General features: G+C 42.2%; 1 protein-coding gene across 1 annotated transcript in view; it reads right to left on the reverse strand.

Annotated features, from left to right (window-relative positions):
- Rheb (Ras homolog enriched in brain) overlaps positions 1-20,225 on the reverse strand; it is a 39,539-nt gene that overhangs the window by 5,336 nt on the left and 13,978 nt on the right. The window contains exons 2-4 of the mRNA NM_053075.3: positions 9,602-9,673; positions 5,640-5,707; positions 195-277 (exon numbers count right to left, since the gene is read on the reverse strand). Of these exons, the coding sequence (NP_444305.2) occupies positions 195-277; positions 5,640-5,707; positions 9,602-9,673 (223 nt within the window). The remainder of the gene's footprint in view (positions 1-194; positions 278-5,639; positions 5,708-9,601; positions 9,674-20,225) is intronic.

The following is a 20,225-nucleotide window of genomic DNA, read 5'->3' on the forward strand; positions in this document are numbered from 1 at the left end:
ACCCGGACCCCCTCCTTTTCTAGGTGCCATCATATACGTATAGATAATCACTGAACAGGTCACAAAGGTCAACCTAAAAACCTGTCACTATAAGATCCTTTCTCTATACCTCTGACCACTGGCTAATAGACACAGCATAGTCGTTTAAAAGGCTTCATGTATAGTTAAAAACTCACGCAAGCTGCTAGACTTACCTTTTGATTGATGTAACAGAATACACAAGAATATAACCATTAATATCTATGGAGTATGTCTGAGGAAAAATGGAATATTCATCCTGTGGGAAAAAATTAATTACATTTGAGTAGTCTTCATAAAGCAAAATAAACAACCTTTATCCCAAGTTTTTAATGTATTATTTAAAGAGATTAAATTAAAGAAAAAAGTTTTATGCCAGCTAAGAGCTATATAAGAACCTGCCTGGAAGAAAAAAAAAAGTGTTGGGGGTGTGTTTGATGTATGAAGAAAGTTTTAACATTCCCAAAAGACTATCAAGGCCTTAAATGAAAATATGCAGGGTCAAGGGACAGTCAATAATTAATGCTAAGTTAACATGAGAACAGACTAACAGGAATGAATCTTAAAGAAAGGAACCATGTTGCAGGCATCTGAGTGGACCCATAAAGCTACAGTAATTAGTTCGTACTGGCTCATGAGTGAATTGATTGGAAAAATGTAAAAAGATGCAGTTATGTATGGGAGTGAGGTACAAAATAACAGTGCTCTTAAAACAGCAAGGATAAAAAGTGGCGCACGCCTTTAATCCCAGCACTCGGGAGGCAGAGGCAGGCTGATTTCTGAGTTCCAGGCCAGGTAGTCTACAGAGTGAGTTCCAGGATAGCCAGGGCTATACAGAGAAACCCTATCTCCAAAACCAAAACCAAAACCAAAACCAAAAACAAACAAACAAACCTAACACAAAATGTGCAACTACAAACACAGAGCCTTTTAGGGATTCAGTGTGATCTCTTAATTTGTACGTTAGTAAAATTGTACTCTATACAGGAATCAAAGATTTAAAGATAAAAATGGCTTGGCTAGCAAAGTGCCTGTCTTGTAAAGCATGAGGAACTGAGGTAAGATTCCCAAAAGCCAGCGTGGACGAGTAACCAGTGTTGCCTGTGTGTGCTGAGATTACAGGCATGCATTACCACTGCCTGGCAAAATATATTTTTCTACAGCTCTTGTTTTTATTTTGAGACAGGGCTTCAATGTAGCCCAGGCTGGCCTCACTCAAACATGCTATGTTACCACTAGCTTACTGGCCAGTCTGTTAAGGTAAATCCATGAGTCGGAGGTTCAGCAAGAGACCTTATAGAAAAGAACAAAGTTAAGGGCAATGGAGGAAGACAAACACCACCAACCTCTGGTCTTACCTGTGTCCACACCTACTAACCCACACACTGACACATAAGATTTCCTTCCATATACTAGTCATCAGCTACAATGATAAACTAGGATATTCATGGCAGCACTGCTGTAAAAGCAATACTGACAATAGGTCAAAAATTATGATATAGCCTACAGCTGCCTGCCATGTCACCAGGGGCTATGTGCTTATGAAATGAGTTCGTGGTAGAGATCTATCTCTTTTTTAATAGAGAAAAAAAAATACAATACTGCATTTACATGTTCATTGTATATTGTAATGGTATAATACAGTGTTATGACTTAATTAAGCCTTATTATTTATTGTATTCTAGTAAAATTTCATTTTAAGCTATAAATATTTAAAACACAATTTTTTTAGGGGCAGCGGGGGGGGGGGGGTTTCAAAGCAGTTTCTCTATGTAGCTCTGGCTGTCCTTGAACTCACAGAGATCCACCTGGCTCTGTCTCCTGAGTACTGAAATTACAAGTGTTTACCACCACAGCCCGGTAAAACACAATTTTTAGTGACAAAACTGGTTATATTATAAAACTGTTGAATGGATCTAGCTATAGTTTTAAAATATATTTTTCTTTTTCTTTTTTTTTGGGGGGGGGGGGTTCAAGACAGGGTTTCTCTGTGTAGTCCTGGCTATCCTGGAACTCACTCTGTAGACGAGGCTGGCCTCGAACTCAGAAATCCACCTGCCTCTGCCTCCCAAGTGCTGAGATTACAGGCATGCATCACCACTGCCCGGCAAAATATATTTTTCTACAGCTCTTGTTTTTATTTTGAGACAGGGTTTCAATGTAGCCCAGGCTGGCCTCACTCAAACATGCTATGTTACCAAGGATTAATTTGAACTCCTGATCTTCCAGCCTCTTCTTTAGGGTCAGGAGTATAGGCTTGTTTGTGCCAGGCATGGCTTATAGTTTAGATTTACTAAAACCTCTCACCTCAAAATTAGGTCAACCCAAAATGTTTCATGCAAACTTAAACCAAGCAGGTTATATTAACCACATTCATCATTCCCTTCAGTTGGGCAGCTAAGCCACAATAACAGTCATGTAGTGTGCGGATGCACTACTGTAGTGACTGATGATCTGGCTAACAATGAACCACAGGACAGTGGTGGTCCCATGAAATTACAATTGAGCTGGAAGATCCTCATTGCCTAGTGATATTATTGTTGTATCAGGTTCTTACCATTGTAGCACAATGCATTACACTGTCTGTAGTAGTGCTAGAGGTTCAAGAAGACTAGTCTAGTGGCGTATGTACTATACACACATTTATTTTATTAATATTTTGGTTTTCCAGAACAAGGTTTCTCTGGGTATCCCTGGTTAGCTTTAAACTGAGAGATCCACCTGCCTTTGTCCTGGAGTACTGGGACTAAAGGTGCGTGCCACCATTGCCTGAGCACACATTTATTTTATTTGGAGGGAAGGTTCTTTATCCTGCTTCAGCCTCCAGAGAGCTGGGTACCACCTATGTCTTGTTAGATACATAGTTCTTTAAAAAACAAAAAACAGTGATTTATTATTTTTGTGTACATTTGTGTGCCCACCTGAGTTTAAACATATCACATGTGTGCAGGTACCTGCAGAGGCCACAGGAGGGTGATGCCCTGGAACAGGAGTTACAGGCATCGTGTGTCATCCAGTGTGGCCATAAAATTCAGATCTTCTGAGGAGCAACAAGTGCTCTTAAGTACTAAGCCAACTCTCTAGCCCCCAATATATAACCCTGACAATAATGATGAAATCTCCTAAAGTCCTCCTTTTCAGAATGAGTCCTTATTGATACATGCTCATGTTTGTGCTGATATAAACCAAAAAGTACTTACAATTTATTATGAATATTTATGGTGTACATTTTTTCTAAAACATGCAGACTACTGTACAAATTTATTAGATGATGATGATTTTGAGATATGGTCTTATTATACTGTTCAGGCTGATCCTTAAACTCTAGTGATCCTCCTGCCTCAGCTTCTCAAGCAACTGACAACTGTCTGAAACACTAGTTTCAACACACCGGATTCCCTCTTCTGGCCTCTGTGAGAAGTGCATTTATGTGGTACATAGACATTCATGTAGGCAAAACACCCATACGTATAAAATAAAAAGAATGTGCCTATAATCACTAGTCCTTACTATTGACTACCAGCCTCACCCCCCAGAACTGCTCAATCTGAAGCCAGAGCTAGGAGATCCGTTCTCTGTGGAGTATGGATAGAACAGCAGCAGCTGGAGATGCCACACACTAAACATAACCTTTACAAACTATTAATATTAGCAAGTGTGAGAATTATTCAAATTAGTCAGCTCTGGATGCATTATCCAGTAACAAGGACCTCACCAGAATGACAGTAGCAACCCAAGTACTGCTCTGAACTACACAACACATATCATCCCCAAGCTAGGAGCCTGTTAGCTTTATTACCTGCATGATCAGACCACTAAAAACACTTAAGATTCTTTGATGCCCACCCAACTGTATGTTCATGTTTAGAGCAAAGCCCTTCCTTAGAAGAATATACCTGTGTTGATTTGGAAAGCAACAGAAAGACATTTCCTCCCCAGCTCTGCTTGAATGTCCCTATCAATTGCAGGGACAAGCACCCTATGGTCTGAGGGATAAAGTCTACAGAAACTTCAACCTAATGATCCTGTGAAGGCTGATGCCAAGAAAGCAGTAGGGCACAGCAAAACTCACCCTCCGTCTCCAGGTCACCGGATAAGTAAGAATAGCTGAGACTCAAAGCCTAAAACTCACAGAGATCCATCTGCCTTAACCTTTTGAGTGTTAGGATTACAGGTATGCTACCATGCCTGAGCCAACTCAAAGCTTCTTAGTGGGGCTCCAGACTTAGCCCTCACTTTCTAGGGGCTTAAAAAAGATTCCAAAGATACAAAAGCAGACTGAGGCCAAGGCAGTGTCAGAGTTCTAGTCTAAACATCTTTGCTCATGAGCCTAAGTGTAAATCTTGTTTATCAACAACATTAGTAACAGTGTCCTTCACATTAAATGTGTTTTTAACTCAGGTAATTAACTGTCTATTCAACTACAAGGACAAAGCGAAGCCTGCAAAATTGCACCCAATTTCTACTTCAGGGATCCCCTACCAGTTGTGAGAGATCTGCTGTCTACACCATTGCCTGGGGCTCTTGCCTTCTCTTGTTTTAATGAGCCCTGCTGCTATTCTCTCTGAGACTAGAATGGGTCTGTGGGAACAGAACTGCTAGTGTGTTTCCTCACAACCCCACAGGCTGGGGAGGACAGTGCATGCCACAGTACTCTAGAAGCTCCAGGTCTCACACAGTCAGGGATTATTTGCTTCCAGAACAACTCCAGGCTTCCTTCCCCAAGTGTTAATATCACTCTGTTCAGCTGTTTCCTGCTGCACACCTCCTTCTGTTCTTACTTCACAACAAAACAGAAGGAGTTAATCTCTTAACTACAGGACACCTCCCATTATTTTAGGTCCATTTCAATATGCCCAGGTCCCATCCAAATGCCTCCATTTGACACTGCAGAGATGAGAGCACTCGTCTGCTGCCTGCTCTCCTGACCCGTTGTGACTGCACTGCAAGGGCAGGAAGAGTCAGAGCTGGAAGCCCCGCCCTCCAGTGAACAGGGACAGATTCAGTCTAATAAAATGGTTTCTAGGAAAGGCAGCACTAGGTGCTATGGAAACAAGGCAGCTAAGCTGTTAAAGGGCTGCTCTGTTCGCTGTGGTCTTCCTTCTTTCTCCTGTCCCCATCTGTAGCCCAGCAATGCATTCCATACATCACTGTTGCAATCATTAACCTGACTGGTCTCTCTCTCTTGTGCAGAGGGATATGGAAGAGCTTTAACTTTTGGCAATTATTCATCAAGTAAAATCCAGAGTTAAATCTGACCATCACAGAATCTAACCAATCTGGTGTTTCCTGGCTCAAGTCTTCATGATGGAATAATCTTGCCAGTTCAGTGAGAAATATTTGATTTTTCTCTTAATGTAAGAAAATGCACATTATGGAGGGCCAAAGGGAAGGAAGTAATGTGAACTTTAATATAGAATTAAAGTTTCATTATTCTGTAGTGAGTGTCAGCCCTCACTCTACTAATAAACCAAATTCCTTAGAGATCTGTCACATGGTCTTACAAAAAAAACAGGCAGACAGAACATTAACCTTCTGTGGTACCCACAACCTGACACCCCGAGTGTGTGTGAGGGCTGCTGCTGTCAGATCCACTGCAAGAAATTCTGAGGGTCGCTTACCTGCCCCGCTGTGTCTACAAGCTGAAGATGATACTCTTGACCATTTACCGTGATCAACTTGGTGAACGCTGCAAGGAAGAAGAGAATAAAATACTGGTTTAAATAAATTAACTCTACATTACTTAAAAGTTTGAACAATGACAAGTGACCAACTAAGTCCCTAATAGTCTTGTCACAACTTGCCATTAATGGAAAATGAACAAAGCTCAAAGCGTACGGAGTGTCTTCTTCCTTCATCAGCCTGCTAGGAATTGCTGATGAGAATCAAGCTCTGGGAAACCTTGAATGCTTTCCAAAGGAACTGCAGTCAGGCCATAATTCACATCCTATAAAAACAATCTGACTGCTCTGTGGAGAACACTTCCTCTTATGAACAACTGAAATACAGTACGTAAAGCCAGAAGTCTACAATGAACCACAACCACCAAAGATCTTCCCTAATTCACAGGAAGTCTAATGCCAGAGAACAAAGAACTAGTAATAAGTGCTAAGAAGCTTCAGTACACTAAAAAAATATGCAAATAAACAAGCAAACAAAACAACAATATTACTGAACTAGTGCAACAATGGAACAGATGTTCTGGGCTGAGACCATCACTCCTTTCTTAGCTTGAAGAACCAGGCAATTTGTCATAGCCTTTTCCACAGAATGGAGAAAAATCAGTTCAGATCAAGGGGGCAGGCTTCCAAACACAAGAGGGAGGCTACTCACAGCCATAAACCTTAGCAAGTAGATCTATAGCTCCACAAGAAAGTGGAATACATTTCTTTTGTGTTGGTGGCTCCAGCTATTCTCCTGGCTGGCTGTCCTGTGCAATACAGGCCCAGCAACCGAAGCTATCCCTCTGCAGCAGGAAGTGATCCCAATGTGTTAAACCACCCAAGCGACAAACAGAAACTATTCAGAAAACTATGCATCAAAGAGAAAGGCAGAGGATACCATGGGAATCATAGGTATTAAGGAGAGAACCCTACTAGCTAGTGTTCTCCCACTCTAAATGCAAGCAAGGGTAATGGGCAGGTTCACAAAAACAATGGTCTGGATGCTTTTCTGAAAATGGTCACATTCAGAAAACAGGTAAACCAGATAAAAGGGTTTTACTTTGACTTCTGACCTGGTGTCATCCAACACTGCAGGAGCTTTGGATGCGTCAGTCAGGGGGCCTGATGACAATTATGTAAGAAACACTGGTGAGCAGAAAACAGCTGTACTTAGAACTAAATAGCTGTAGTTGCTGCAAGGTCTGGTTATTTCCTGGGTACTACTGTACCAGCAACACTGCTCCATACTCTCTAAGTCCCTGACTCTGAGCTGACGTCTCAGAAGATGGGAAATCCATGTAACTACCACAGAACTTGGTACTGTGTCTAGACAAATGGGCACAGGCAGAAGTTATATTTAGTGAAAACCAAAACAAATCAAGAAAGTCAAGGGGAGATGAGAGGATAATGGTTTGTGGATTTGGTTTATTGCTTGCATTATGTTATTTGGGAATTGCATGAGAATCCCATAAATGAGATGCTGAGAGTCCCTGCCCCCAGCTAGTTCTGATTGGCAAATAAAGTTGCCAGTGTACTAATTCAGGGGTATTGAAGGGGAGGCATTAACAACATGGAAGTTCAGAAGTAGTGCAGTCATTGAGCTGATCAAGGCATATTAAATATAAGGCTGTATGTGTGTCTTTCATTTGGGAAACCAGAGCATTCCCGCCGCCACAGGGGAGAGTTGAGTGGATTAATCACTACAGCAACAGATAACAGAGATGAAAATGACCAAAATACATTCTACATATATATGAAATCAACAAAGGAGAAAATAGTTAAGGCAGTCATCAATCTAAAATATGCTAGCAATGTTGTGAATAACAAGTAAAACTAAACACAGGAAACCTAGGCATGGTGGTAACCACCCGTCCAAGCATTCAGAAAGCAGAGCAGGAGTTCTAGATCAGGCTATGCTACATAGCTAGACTGTCTCTACCTCGTGCTCCCCTACTACACCCAAAGATATGAGTACTAAGTAAAACCTGCAAGTAGGCTATAGCTATTTACTGGTGAAGTATTGTATAAACAAAAGTAATGGATTTCTGAAACCCTGGCATTTACAAAGTAAGATGGTATCACTAAGATTATGTTAAGCATCCTTAATTCATATTCACCAAGAGGTCTATCTATGAGCAAGTCATGTTTAGTACCACTGTGAGACTCTTCATCAGAATTTCCTAACCATAGATAGGTGGTGGGGCACATGCCTGTCTACAAAGTGAGTTCCAGGACAGCCAGGGCTGCTACACAAAGAAACCCCAACTCAAAAACAAACAAAAAACAAAAAAATCAAGCAGCCAACCAAAAATCCTAACCACAAATCATAGTGCCAACCAACACTGAGATGGCACAGGTTATAAACTACTCCTGTTCTTGCTTGTAACCCAAAACTTCCAAGTTTAGTACTCATTAGGTTGTTAACAGTATAAGAAAAAGATAATAACCAATTCTGTAATGCGAAACATAAGTATAAAATAATTATTAGGTTATTTCTACATCTTCATTATTTTTGGGGGGCGGGGGGGGGGAAGGGGTAAACCAAGCCTCAATATGTCGCTTCTCTCTTTCAAGTTCATGTTCTTCTCTTTCAAGCTCATAGTTATCACCAAACATTGTTTCTTATCAAATAGTGGAGGAACAAAATCAAGGCTTCTATCCTGGTAAGAATGAAAGTATAGTAAATAGAACCGGGTGACAATATGCCCACATGAAGTCTCAAGGGATATTTGATTTGAGGATCATTTCTGCTCTTGCCTGCAGACTTTACTGAATTAGACACTATGAATCTATCTTCATCATGTCTTCTTCACTGCTGAACACCAAAATAAGAAAAACCCAAAGGTACAGTAAAGAGTGATACTGACAACATTAAGCCAGTTGAGCTGGGCCCGATAGCCTAACTGCTCAGAGGAGCACATGTGGAATGCAATCAAGCTAGGAGCACAGATCAACACTGAGAGCCATCAGCCTCCCTGGCACATTAACTCACACAAAACCCATCCAAACCCCCATGTTTCCAGACGCTGAAACTTTAGTTCATACTCTCTTTCCATACCAGGCCTTTTGACCTGCAGACTCTCACTCTGAGAGTCAAAGCCCATCAGTGTTTCTACTGTAAGTTCAGGAGGTGATGGCCAACATGCTAGTCACGATGAACCTAGCCACTGAGTCTGCTTCCATCTGACATGCCACATCTGTATGCCCCTGACAGCAAGCCCTCCTCCATCAACCCTGCTGGCTCCAGAGTCTACCAGGGACTAGTAAAGACAGTACACAACAGGGCTGAGCTCCCACCCAAGCAGGTGCTCTGGATGTGCTGGCTCCCAGCCTAAAGATCTGTGAAGGTCTCAAAGACAACAAAAGAAAGGCTGTGACTGCTTCTGGCTACATGTGCCCTTTCCTGCATGTGAGATGAAATCCAACAGACTTGGAAACTTCTTTCCGATGTGCAGCACCTGCTGGGATCCCAGAATAGCATGTTTGCCAGCAGCCTCTTTCAAGTCTTTAGGACTCAGAGAGCAGGGTGCTCCTCAAGGTACAAGGGTTCAGAGAGTTTTCATTCTTTTCAAACTTGCTGCCTAAACAAAGGGCTCCTGCTGAGCGGAGGGGGTGGGGATAAAAATAAGACTGCTCCCAACTCCTTATTCTCGAAGCTGACTGTGTATGAAGGTTCCCGTGTGGGAGCAGAGTCCTATTGATTGAGACATTATCACTTTCTTTCATGTCAGAAGACATGGGCCCTGAATAAAGAAAAAAAAATTCAGGGTCCACTGAGTAAAATTTCTATCACTCCCCCACTGGAGAAATATAAATTTAACAGATTACTCCCTGCAACCAAACCTTCAAGATTATACAAATAGTATTTGTGTACCAAGAAAAGCTTTCTCGGTTCCCAAGTAGCTGAAAACAATACTCACTGTTCTCTATGGTTGGATCGTAGGAATCAACAAATTGGCCTTCAACAAACTGAATTGTCAATGAGGACTTTCCTATAAAAGAGAACACACAGTTTAGAATTATTGGCATATCCGGATAAAAATAACTGCTTTACAAAAAAGCCACTCTAGAGCAAGAGGTGGCTCAGTGATTTAAGAGCCACATGAACAGAAACCAAGTTTGACTCCCAGTACACATGTTGGGCGGCTCACAACTGTGCTATATAAGTCCGGCTACCCTCCTATACATGTAATAAAAAATTAAATGTTGATAGTTAAAAACAAACAAAACCCATAGCAAAACCCCACTCTAGTAGATAAAGAAACTGAAGGTATCACAGTTTATCACCTGTGTAAGTAATTTCAAAGGTGAAATATATCTGCTTTATATGAGAAGACAATCAATTAAGCTATAACCATGTAAATATTTTTGTGACATTTGTAAGAACTACTGACCAAGAAGCATATGGGACAGTGAAGGGAAATCCTTTAAAACAAAAGAACAGGGCTGGAGAGAAGGTCCCATGGAAAAGAGCACTGCGTGCTGCGTTACCAGAGGATCTAGGCTTGATTTCCAGCACCCACTTAGTGGCTTACAACTATTGGGGATTCAATCCTGGGGACTGGACACTGTGATGGTTTGTATGTGCTCAGCCCAGGGAGTGGCACTACAAGAAGGTGTAGCTGTGTTGGAGTAGGTGTGTTACTTACTGTGGATGTGGGCTTTAAGACTCTCATCCTAGCTGCCTGCACCATGTCTGTCTGGATGTTGCCATACTCCTGCCTTGATGATAATGGACTGAACCCCTGAACTTGTAAGCCATCCCCAATTAAATGTTGTCCTTACAAGGGTTGCCTTGGTCATGGTGTCTCTTCATAGCAGTAAAACCCTAATTAATAGAGACACCCTCTTTTGACCCATCTCTATGGGTAGGCACTAGGTATTCAGATGGTATACACACATACATAAATCACTCATACATGTAAAAATATAAACCTAACTAAATGAACAAACAAAAATGGCAAAGCATAGGGGAGGGCAGGTACAATTCCTGTGTAAACTTTTCCTCCATTTCAGTAATTAACAAGCTTGGGTTTTGTGTATGTGCACATGGACATGGCCTATGGAAGCAAAGAACAGTCTTCAATGTTAGCCTTCCTTCAGGTGCTGCCCATCTTTTCACTTTTTACGTCATAGCTGTTCTTATTGGCTGGACACTGAGCTCACAGGAGAAGTCTTCCACTTCTCCATGCCCAGGATTACAAGTGCTTGTAATCACACTGCCTTAAAAACAAAATAAAACACAACTGTGGGTGCTATACGCTAAACTACAAGGGAAGTTGTACTGGCCAGTTTTGTGTCAACTTGACACAGCTGGAGTTATCACAGAGAAAGGAGCTTCAGTTGAGGAAATGCCTCCACGAGATCCAGCTGTGGGGCATTTTCTCAATTAGTGATCAAGGGGGAAAGGCCCCTTGTGGGTGGGACCATCTCTGGGCTGGTAGTCTTGGTTCTATAAGAAAGCAAGCTGAGCAAGCCAAGGGAAGCAAGACAGTAAGGAACATCCCTCCATGGCCTCTGAATCATCTCCTGCTTCCTGACCTGTGTGAGTTCCAGTCCTGACTTCCTTGGTGATGAACAGCAGTATGGAAGTGTAAGCTGAATAAACCCTTTCCTCCCCAACTTGCTTCTTGGTCATGATGTTTGTGCAGGAATAGAAACCCTGACTAAGACAGAAGTACATTACCAACTGAGTTATCTTCCCAGACTTTCCAATTATATATTTATTTTATGTATGTGAATACACTGTCACTGTCTTCAGACACACCAGAAGAGGGCATCAGATCTCATTACAGATGATTGTGAGCTACCATGTGGGTGTTGGGAACTGAACTCAGGACCTCTGGAAGAGCAATCAGTGCTCTTAACCACTGAGGCATCTCTCCAGCCCCTCCAATTATATTCTTATTAATGTACATAAATAAAAAACATTACAAAATTGCACAAAATCACATTCATATTACGGTGTATATAATGTACTTTGATTATACTCACATGCCTTATCACTCCCTCATCACCTCTCTCCCTCCCTCCCTCCCTCCCTTTCCCGAGTCCCATTCCAGGGAGTGGCACTATTAGGAGGCCTTGCTGGAGAAAGTGTCACTGTGGACGTGAGCTTTAAGACCCTTGTCCAAGCGGCCTTCTTCTGGTTCCCTTTGGAACAAGATGCAGAACTCTTAGCGGTCTCCAGCGCCAAGCCTGCCTGGATGCTGCTATGCTTCTCGCCTTGATGATAATGTGATGATAATGGACTCAACCTCTCGGACCTGTAAGCCAGCCCCATTTAAATGGTGTCCTTAAAAGCTGCCTTGGTCATGGTGTCTGTTCACAGCATCCATCCATCCATCCATCCATCCATCCATCCATCCATCCATCCATCCATCTATCCATCCATCCATCCATCGCGTTTTTGGAGACAGCTTCTGTGTAGCAACCCTGGCTGCCCTGGAACTCACTTTGTAGATCAGACTGGCTTAGAATTCATAGATCTACCTGCCTCTGCCTCCTGAGTGCTGGGATTAAAGGTGTGCACCATTACCACCGGCTTCATGTCTATTTTAAAAATCTACATTCTGCATAAAAGAGAAAGTAAAATTTTCAAACGATTTAACTTTTTCATTATTTTAGTTAATTAATTAAGTTGGGGGCAGGCCTTGACTGGCCTGATGGAACTCACATTATGGACTAGGACAGCCTAGACTGCAGAGTTTTTGGGATGCTTGGATAAAGGTGTGCACCACTACTCAGGCCAAGAAAGTTAAAAAAAAATTCATTCTTGTTTTTGTGTCAGTGTTTCTCTGTATAGCTCTGGTTGTCCTGGAACTGAAAATAAATTCTTGAGAGCTTGTTCGGAAGTTCTAACAGGGGAGTGCAGCTATTCTATATCCTTGACAGAAGGAGGAGGGACGAACACTGGAGTAGTGAGGGAGGAGGGGACATCTGCCTAGTCAGCCAGATCAGCTCAATCAATGGAGTGACTCCAGATGGCCCTCACATACACAAGTAAATTCTTAAGGGAGCTCTGAGTCAAGGTGATTCCCCATGCTGTCCTTGATGCCTGCCGCCCGCCTTAGCACATTATCTTCACGTGTGCTTTCACAGACAGCTAGCTGTCAGGGTTACTAGATTCTCAGCTTTTAAAGAGTACTCTGGAAAGAAGAAATAACCCTGTCACACAAGCATTTTATTTAAAAACTCCTTAATACAGAATCCATAGGATCAGAATTTCACAAAACAGAGCTTGAACCAGAACCCTACGTTCTTACTACCCTATCTGCTTCCTTAAAGTCTCTCAGAACATGTTAGAACAGGGTTCCTAACTTGTGAAGATAAAAAAGAAAAGACCCTCGATTATTGTTGTCAGGAAATAATAAATATCTTGTTCATATCACTGCCAAACTCCTCTCTTTCATGTCCTCAGATATTACTACATGTGTTTTACAGGCCTGTTGGGCTCAACTCCTGCTTTGAATGGTATTTCTACTCCAACTCTATACTGCAGGCAGGGTGTAGCTCGTGCTCCCTGAATCAAATTCTGAGTTGCACAGCTCACAGGCTGAGGAATGTCTTCACACCAAAGAGCCACTGACTTGAAATTAATTCATAAAAAGCAGCACCCACCCACTGAAGACAGCCAGCCTCCCAGTGGGCACTCACTTACTCCTCACCAGCAGCTCAGTCCTTACTACTGTCAGCATGGACTCCCAACTCCACCATGGCCCACAGAACCAGACATGCCAACCGTTCCACTTGTCTGGGCCTTCTCAGGTCCAGTCACCAACATCCTGCCTCTGCAAGCCTCCCGCTGCTGTGACCTCTACCCTAGCCATTACTACCACTCCCAGATTTCTGAGTGTATGACTCACTCCTGTTATTCTGTCCAGTACAAATGTCAGTTCTGCAGGGAACCTATCCCCAAACCACCCTACCTAAGGGAGTACCTGTTCCCCAACAACAGTCTCCCTACAGCCATCTGTCATCTCGACTCCCCATTTGACACAATCACTCTCTTAGTTCTCTGAGATCAGCCTGACACACCACAGACATTCATTTCTAAGTGATAAAAAACAAAAAACAAAAAAAAAAAAACAAAAAAACCAACAAAAAACTCAGTTCTCATCTCTTCTATTCAGACAGTTTAACAAAAGAACAATTTCATTAGCACTTATTAGCACCAACCATGGGTCTGCCCATGATACAATAGTTCAGGAACTACACAAAATTAAGAGGACTGTGTTCAAATGAATCCAGGTTAGACATGTTATCAATAAAGAAGAATTTAACACAAAGTTTAGGTACTATTTCCAGGAACAGAGACAGCAAAGGAAAAAAAAAAATCCCTCTTAAGCTGGGCGTAATCCCAGCACTTGGGAGGCAGAGGGAGGTGGATTTCTGAGTTTGAGGCCAGCCTGGTCTACAGAGTGAGTTCCAGGACAGCCAGGGCTGCACAGAGAAACCCTGTCTCAAAAAACCAAAAAAAAAAAAAAAAAAAAAACAACCAACCAACCAAACAAAAACCCTCTTATGTTAGTAAAACTGAGAAGTTGGGAAATCTGGAACTGGATTTATAGATGGTGAGTGAGCTGAGCTGCCACGTGGGTCCTGGCAACCAAACTCTCTTCCTCTGGAAGAACAACTGGTGCTCTTAACAACTGAACCGTTACTCCAGCCTTCCTCCCAAAAGAAAATTCATTCATTCATTTATTCATTCATTCATTCATTTATTTATTTTTATTTTTTGTTTTTCGAGACAGGGTTTCTCTGTATAGCCTTGGCTGTCCTGGAACTCATTTTGTAGACCAGGCTGGCCTTGAACTCAGAAATCCGCCTGCCTCTGCTTCCCAAGTGCTGGGATTAAAGGCATGCACCACCACCGCGTGGCTACCAAAAGAAAATTCTTATTTATGTGTGTGTATATACATATGTGTATGTATGTATATATATATTACAACTACTTGGAGTCAGAGAAGTTAGTTTAATAAGAAAGAATGAAGAGAAAAAAGTTCTTTGTAAAAACATTTTAATTACATTTATTTATTCACACACATGTATTCAAGTAGAGGCAGGCACATGCCATAGTGCTTGCATGGAGGTCAGAGGACAACCTGGGGCAGCTGGTTCTCTCCTTCCACCATATGGGTCCCAGGAAAGGAACTCTGATTCTCAGGCTTGGAGGAAAAGTGCCTCTACCTGCTGAGCCATCCCTTCTGCTCGAGATATTTCTGACGAAGCCTTTGAAGGGTATTTTAAATATCCTAGGAGATGGAGGAAGGATCAGTTTACGTGCTTCCTAACAAATGGGCAGAAGGGAGGGGATTTTTTTTTCCTCTCTAAAGTTAAATGATCAAGACTAAAAATGAAAGAAGAATTACAAAGTTTTGTTGCAATTTTCAGTGTAGGCCTAGATTAAAATAGTGAAAGAAAGCCAGTTGTGGTTATGCACATTTGTAGTCAGCATTCTAAGGGCTGAGGGAAGAGGGGGAAAAGGGGAAAAGAGGAAAAAAACCCCATATATGTATGCATGCACGCACACATATATTTAAAGTTAAATATCTCTTAAATTTATTCTTTGAGATTTCATATATGCATACAGTAGATAGATTTCATCACACCATCTCCTCTCACCATCAAACTCCTGGGTTCCCCTCACTTTCCTCCTGACACCTAGTCCTTTTTAAAAAAATCCAGAGTCCAACTAGTGCTGCCCATATATGCATGGGTATGAGGCCATTCACAGGAGCATGGTCAACCTACCATGGCCCACATTCATAAAAACAAACAAACAAACAAATAAACAACAAAACACCTAACCCCACTCCTGCCCCCAACTCCCCAAGCAGCTGTCAGCTGTCAAGAGCGATTAACTTGCTTGATCTAGGTCTTGTTGGGGCAGCCACAGCAGCTCTGAGTTCATGAACGCAGAGACAGTTTTATACCAGCCTTCTTCGACCTCTGGCTTTTAAATCTTTCTGTCTTCTCTTTCAGATGTTCCTTGAGTCTTGTGGGGACACAGTATGATACAGATCTCCCACTTATAGCTGAACGCTCTAAAGAAACTTATCTTCTGCATTTTGACCAGTTGTGAAGAGACATTGCATTTTAAAACTAAACTTCTTGTAGCATATTCAGAAGTGCCCATTTGTATTCTAATAAGGAAAGTTAACCTGATGTAGTAACAAGTCATCTGGTAAAACCACATGAAGCAGTCTAGCCAAAAATACCAACAAAGAACAGTCAGAACGTCATCCTGAGAAGTCAGCTGGGTAACAGAATTTAAACCCTGACTCTTTAGGATGCTAATTGAATATGTCCTTCCGACTGGCCCCTGGAGGAAAGGTATTAGTTGTCAGGAGAAATGAGGCTGTAAGCAGCTGGGTCTCCCTTGGGTCTCTCCTCCCTTGTTGAACTTTCCTCCTAAGGAGGAGATCACTAATTACCGAAACCAAGACAAGAGGGTTCCAGTCTGCTCTGCAATGAAATCTACCAGCCAACACAGACTAGTCATCCTGTGTTCAAGTGCGCTCAGCGCTGCTTCTGTACTGTAGCTTCCAGGGACACCTCTGAAACACCAGTTCAGCTCTTGTGGAAAAGTCAAGTTCTGTGTGCGCTAGGTTGGCAGCTACTAAAAATCAAATTGTATTCTTCATTATAGCCAAGGCTTATGAATCCCCCTCACAATACCTGACATTTACTTTGGCTTTTGTCTCTAGCAAGTCTAACTTCTAAAAACACTAGTGATTTGTGAGTCTGCAAAGATGGCCATGCTCTAAATTTGTACAGAAGAGAAGCTAAAACTAAAACTTGGGGGGTGGAGAGTAGGGAGAGGTGTCTGAGAAATGTTACAGGAAAACCCATCAGCAATCAACAACACACATTATAAAGGTTATGAAAAGAACCAGCCTCAAGTCCCACAGTTAGCTTCCACAGACTCCTCTTCCTAATAAAACAACTTTGTTTTTAAAACTACAGAAAAATTAAAAAAAAAAAACCTCAACTTTCACTAGATAAGAAGGGCATCAAGTTGGTTTGTTTTGCCATGATAAAATAGCATGGTAAACATTCCACTCTATTCTCTCTAAAGCTGTACTTTCAAGGTTATTATTGATTCCCATGCTTTGTGATTACAAAATAAAAAAAGTGTATCACTTATGTAACCACTTAGCTGTTTTCAGATTAATTCTCAACTTGCTTTTATGTTTCTTCTCCTAAAGACATATAACTACTTTCATACCTCTGTCTTCCCACCCAGCACTCTCTATTAAAACAGTTCACAGTTCTGGTTCATTAGGCTAAGATGGGTAGGGCAGGGTCTTGCTCTACTAACTAGGGGATCAAGTCATCAGGCACTAGAGGTTATCCATTACAACTACTGTACTAAATCTGGGGCAGGCACAACCATTCCAATGACTCCTCTTCTTTGAAATGCTGGAAGACTGAACCCAGGGACTTAAACACACTAAGAAGAAACCCTAACTCTGAGTGACAACCTCATTCTACCCCTAACTCTGAACATACAGGCAAACTGATATCCTATGTACAACCTAACGCTGTAGCAAAACCCAGTAGTATGTCTATCACAGTAACCTCGCCTCTACAGCACTTTGGTTACCTGTCTCCCAGACATGTCAGAAAATGAGGGCTGGTCACCGTGACCCAAACTACTGTCCCTGTGCCTCAGCACCTGCTGAGGGCCAATCAGTCTTGGGCATTCTGCCAGCACACATTCTTTCCAGCAATCATCACCCCATCCAGACCAACTCAGAAGCAATGTTTTCAAAGTGGGGGCAATGAACAACTGGGTGATGAGATTCACTTACTGAGACATGGCCCACATTGTTTCTTTAAGAAATAGGAACACTGGCCTGGAATACAAATAAAAGTGTTGGGGAACTTCAGTTTTGGACACATTTATAACTGGGTGGCCAAATGAAGTTTATTACTATAGTTGTAATTCAAAAGGGTAGAAACATACTTTATAGAAGGATGTTCCATGCTGTAATGGTTAGCACTCTGACTCAGATATACTATTGTAACCCTGACTCTCAATCTCTAACCTCAGGTTTCACTTCACTCCCAAGATAAATCATTTTCTAATACTCCTTTGTCAGGGGCCTCCAATTTCCTTTCTGTGAGCCTTCTGACAAATCTGTGATCCTAATCTAATGAGTTGTTATTGTGAGCCTGTTCAGTATCTTTGGGCTTAGCGTTTACAAGCCAGATATTCTCTAGGTCCCACCTCTGTAGCTCCTTTTCTTCTGCACTAGCAGTTTTATGTTCTAAGTACTCCCAGCAGCCTAGCACGACAGAGTACTTGTTATCAAGCCTACTCAAACCTCCTTGACAGGAAGCTCTAGTACAGGAGTACATGAGCAAGTCTATCCCTGTGTGCCATGCCACTGCGCAACAAGTTGAACTATGATCCCATCTACAATTCAAGGAGTTCTCTAATGCTCTAATTCCCACCAGCAGCTCAGAGCATAAGCATTTAAACCCCGTTGATACAGCCATGATTATTACGCGCTACGACCCTTGAGGTACCAAGGTGAACATTAAGCACTGTTCACACAGCCTGTGAAAGCACACCTGTCCATCTGACATCATCCACAAAAACCAGAAGTTTTTCTATCCCCTTGTTCTCTTAACTAGTTCTACTCAGCCGCCTCTAACAGTTCTAGACAGACTTCCTTCTGGTGGTTCACTCTATGCCACAAAGCTTGTTCCACATCTGCCTCTGAAATATTTCATAATCCCAAGGAGCACACCTGCGTGTGGTTCTGTCTGGTGTCAGACAAACACTCTGCTAGGATAGTGCAGCAGCTGTGTGTTACATACTTGACCATGAATAATAGAATAGTGTAGGCGACAGAAAAAGATCTTAGCCACTTAAAACTCTACTCCACTAACCCAAGTTCAATGAACTCATGGAGATGCATGTTTATCTGTGTGTCCTGCAGAAAACCAACCAAAATAAAGAAGTGTACAGATTCAGAAGAGCCTTGAAGAAAAAGATCAGAGATCAAAACTACAGAGGCAATTAGGAGAACTCGCTTTCTAACTTCAAAAAAGACAAACTTCAGCAAGACAAAACCTGCAGATCAGACTGAAAGAATACAAGCTCATCAAAAGGATGCAAGTAAAAACTACTGGAAAACACACAAACACACACACCCCACACCCCCAAACCAAACACAAACCACAAAACTACCAGGCGATGAGCTGAGACTTCTGGGTGTCTCTGAGGGGCTGACATTCCTACAAAACTGCAGTTCTGCTCGCTCTTCCCCGTTATGCATCCACTTCGGCTTGCACTCCTAGTGTCCTCAGTTACAGACAGACACAAGTACTTCTGTAGCCACGGTTACCTTGCACGCCATCTATCTTCATCCCACTTCTCCTATTAGCTATATTTCTGTAGTTCTAAGCTTGGGAACATTCCATCCCTCAGTAAACCTTTAAGGTCTTTGTAAAAGAAACAGGAACTGGAAGAGCCTGCCTGTAACTGGCTTGAGCAACTCTTATAAGGAAGAAGACAGTCAGAAACCCAAAGGAGAACATTCTTTGAGTGTTTGAGGTAGAAGTGACACACAGAATAGAACAAGTCACAGACCACAGGAACCAAGTTCCTCACTAGGGATATAAGGTAGGGAGAGATTAAAGGCTGAGGAGAAAGTTAGTGAGATGGAGTAATCTAGAAGAAATAAGAAAAACCTAAACATTATGAACCTCAAGTTATATTCCTAGACAAACATCGTGGTCAATTTGATGGTATTTCAGTCACCTATAAGACAGAGCTCTGGTTATGGCCATGAGGGTGCTGGAGAGAGTTAACTGAGAATGGAATGCCCACCCTCATGTGTGCAGCACCATCCCATGGGCTAGGGTCCTGGATGAGTAAAAGGAGAAAAGGGCAAAGCCCCACAGAATCCCAACACTCACCACTTCCTGCTTCCCAAGCACGGATCAGGTGATCAGCTGTCTCAACTTCAACTTCTGGCCCCTACCTGCATATTGGGCGGAACCACCCATATACAGATACAAAAACTGTTCTACGACTAAAGTCATCCCCTCTCAATGAACTAGGTGAATGAAAATATAAGCTATGGACCTGCAGGGAAGTATGGTCAAAACATTGTGGAGTACCTGCAGAAACCAGCAAAGTAAAAAGGGACCACTATTGGGTGGGGGTCAGGGGCAATAGAGAAGGGAGGGAACAGCATGGCACACGTGGTCTGAAGGGAAAATGACAAAACTGGGGGAGGGGAAGGACATGGGAGGTGGAAGAATGTAATGAAGCTGGGGGTGGGGGTGGGAAGTCTCACAGGTATTAAGAATTAAGAATGATACTATTAACTACATACATATAGTATATGAGTTACTGTATAAATATACATATATAATTTAAATTAAAAATCCCCACCTGGTCTAACAATGCTGCCCCAAAAGATTCATAGAATATAGAACAAAGCCTAACACCTGGCACTTGAAAGTCCTCTTAAAAGTTGTTAGAAGCTGGGTGGTGGCGCACGCCTTTAGTCCCAGCACTCG

Source organism: Mus musculus, chromosome 5 (assembly GCF_000001635.26).
Source record: "Mus musculus strain C57BL/6J chromosome 5, GRCm38.p6 C57BL/6J".
Taxonomy (NCBI): Eukaryota; Metazoa; Chordata; class Mammalia; order Rodentia; family Muridae; genus Mus; species Mus musculus.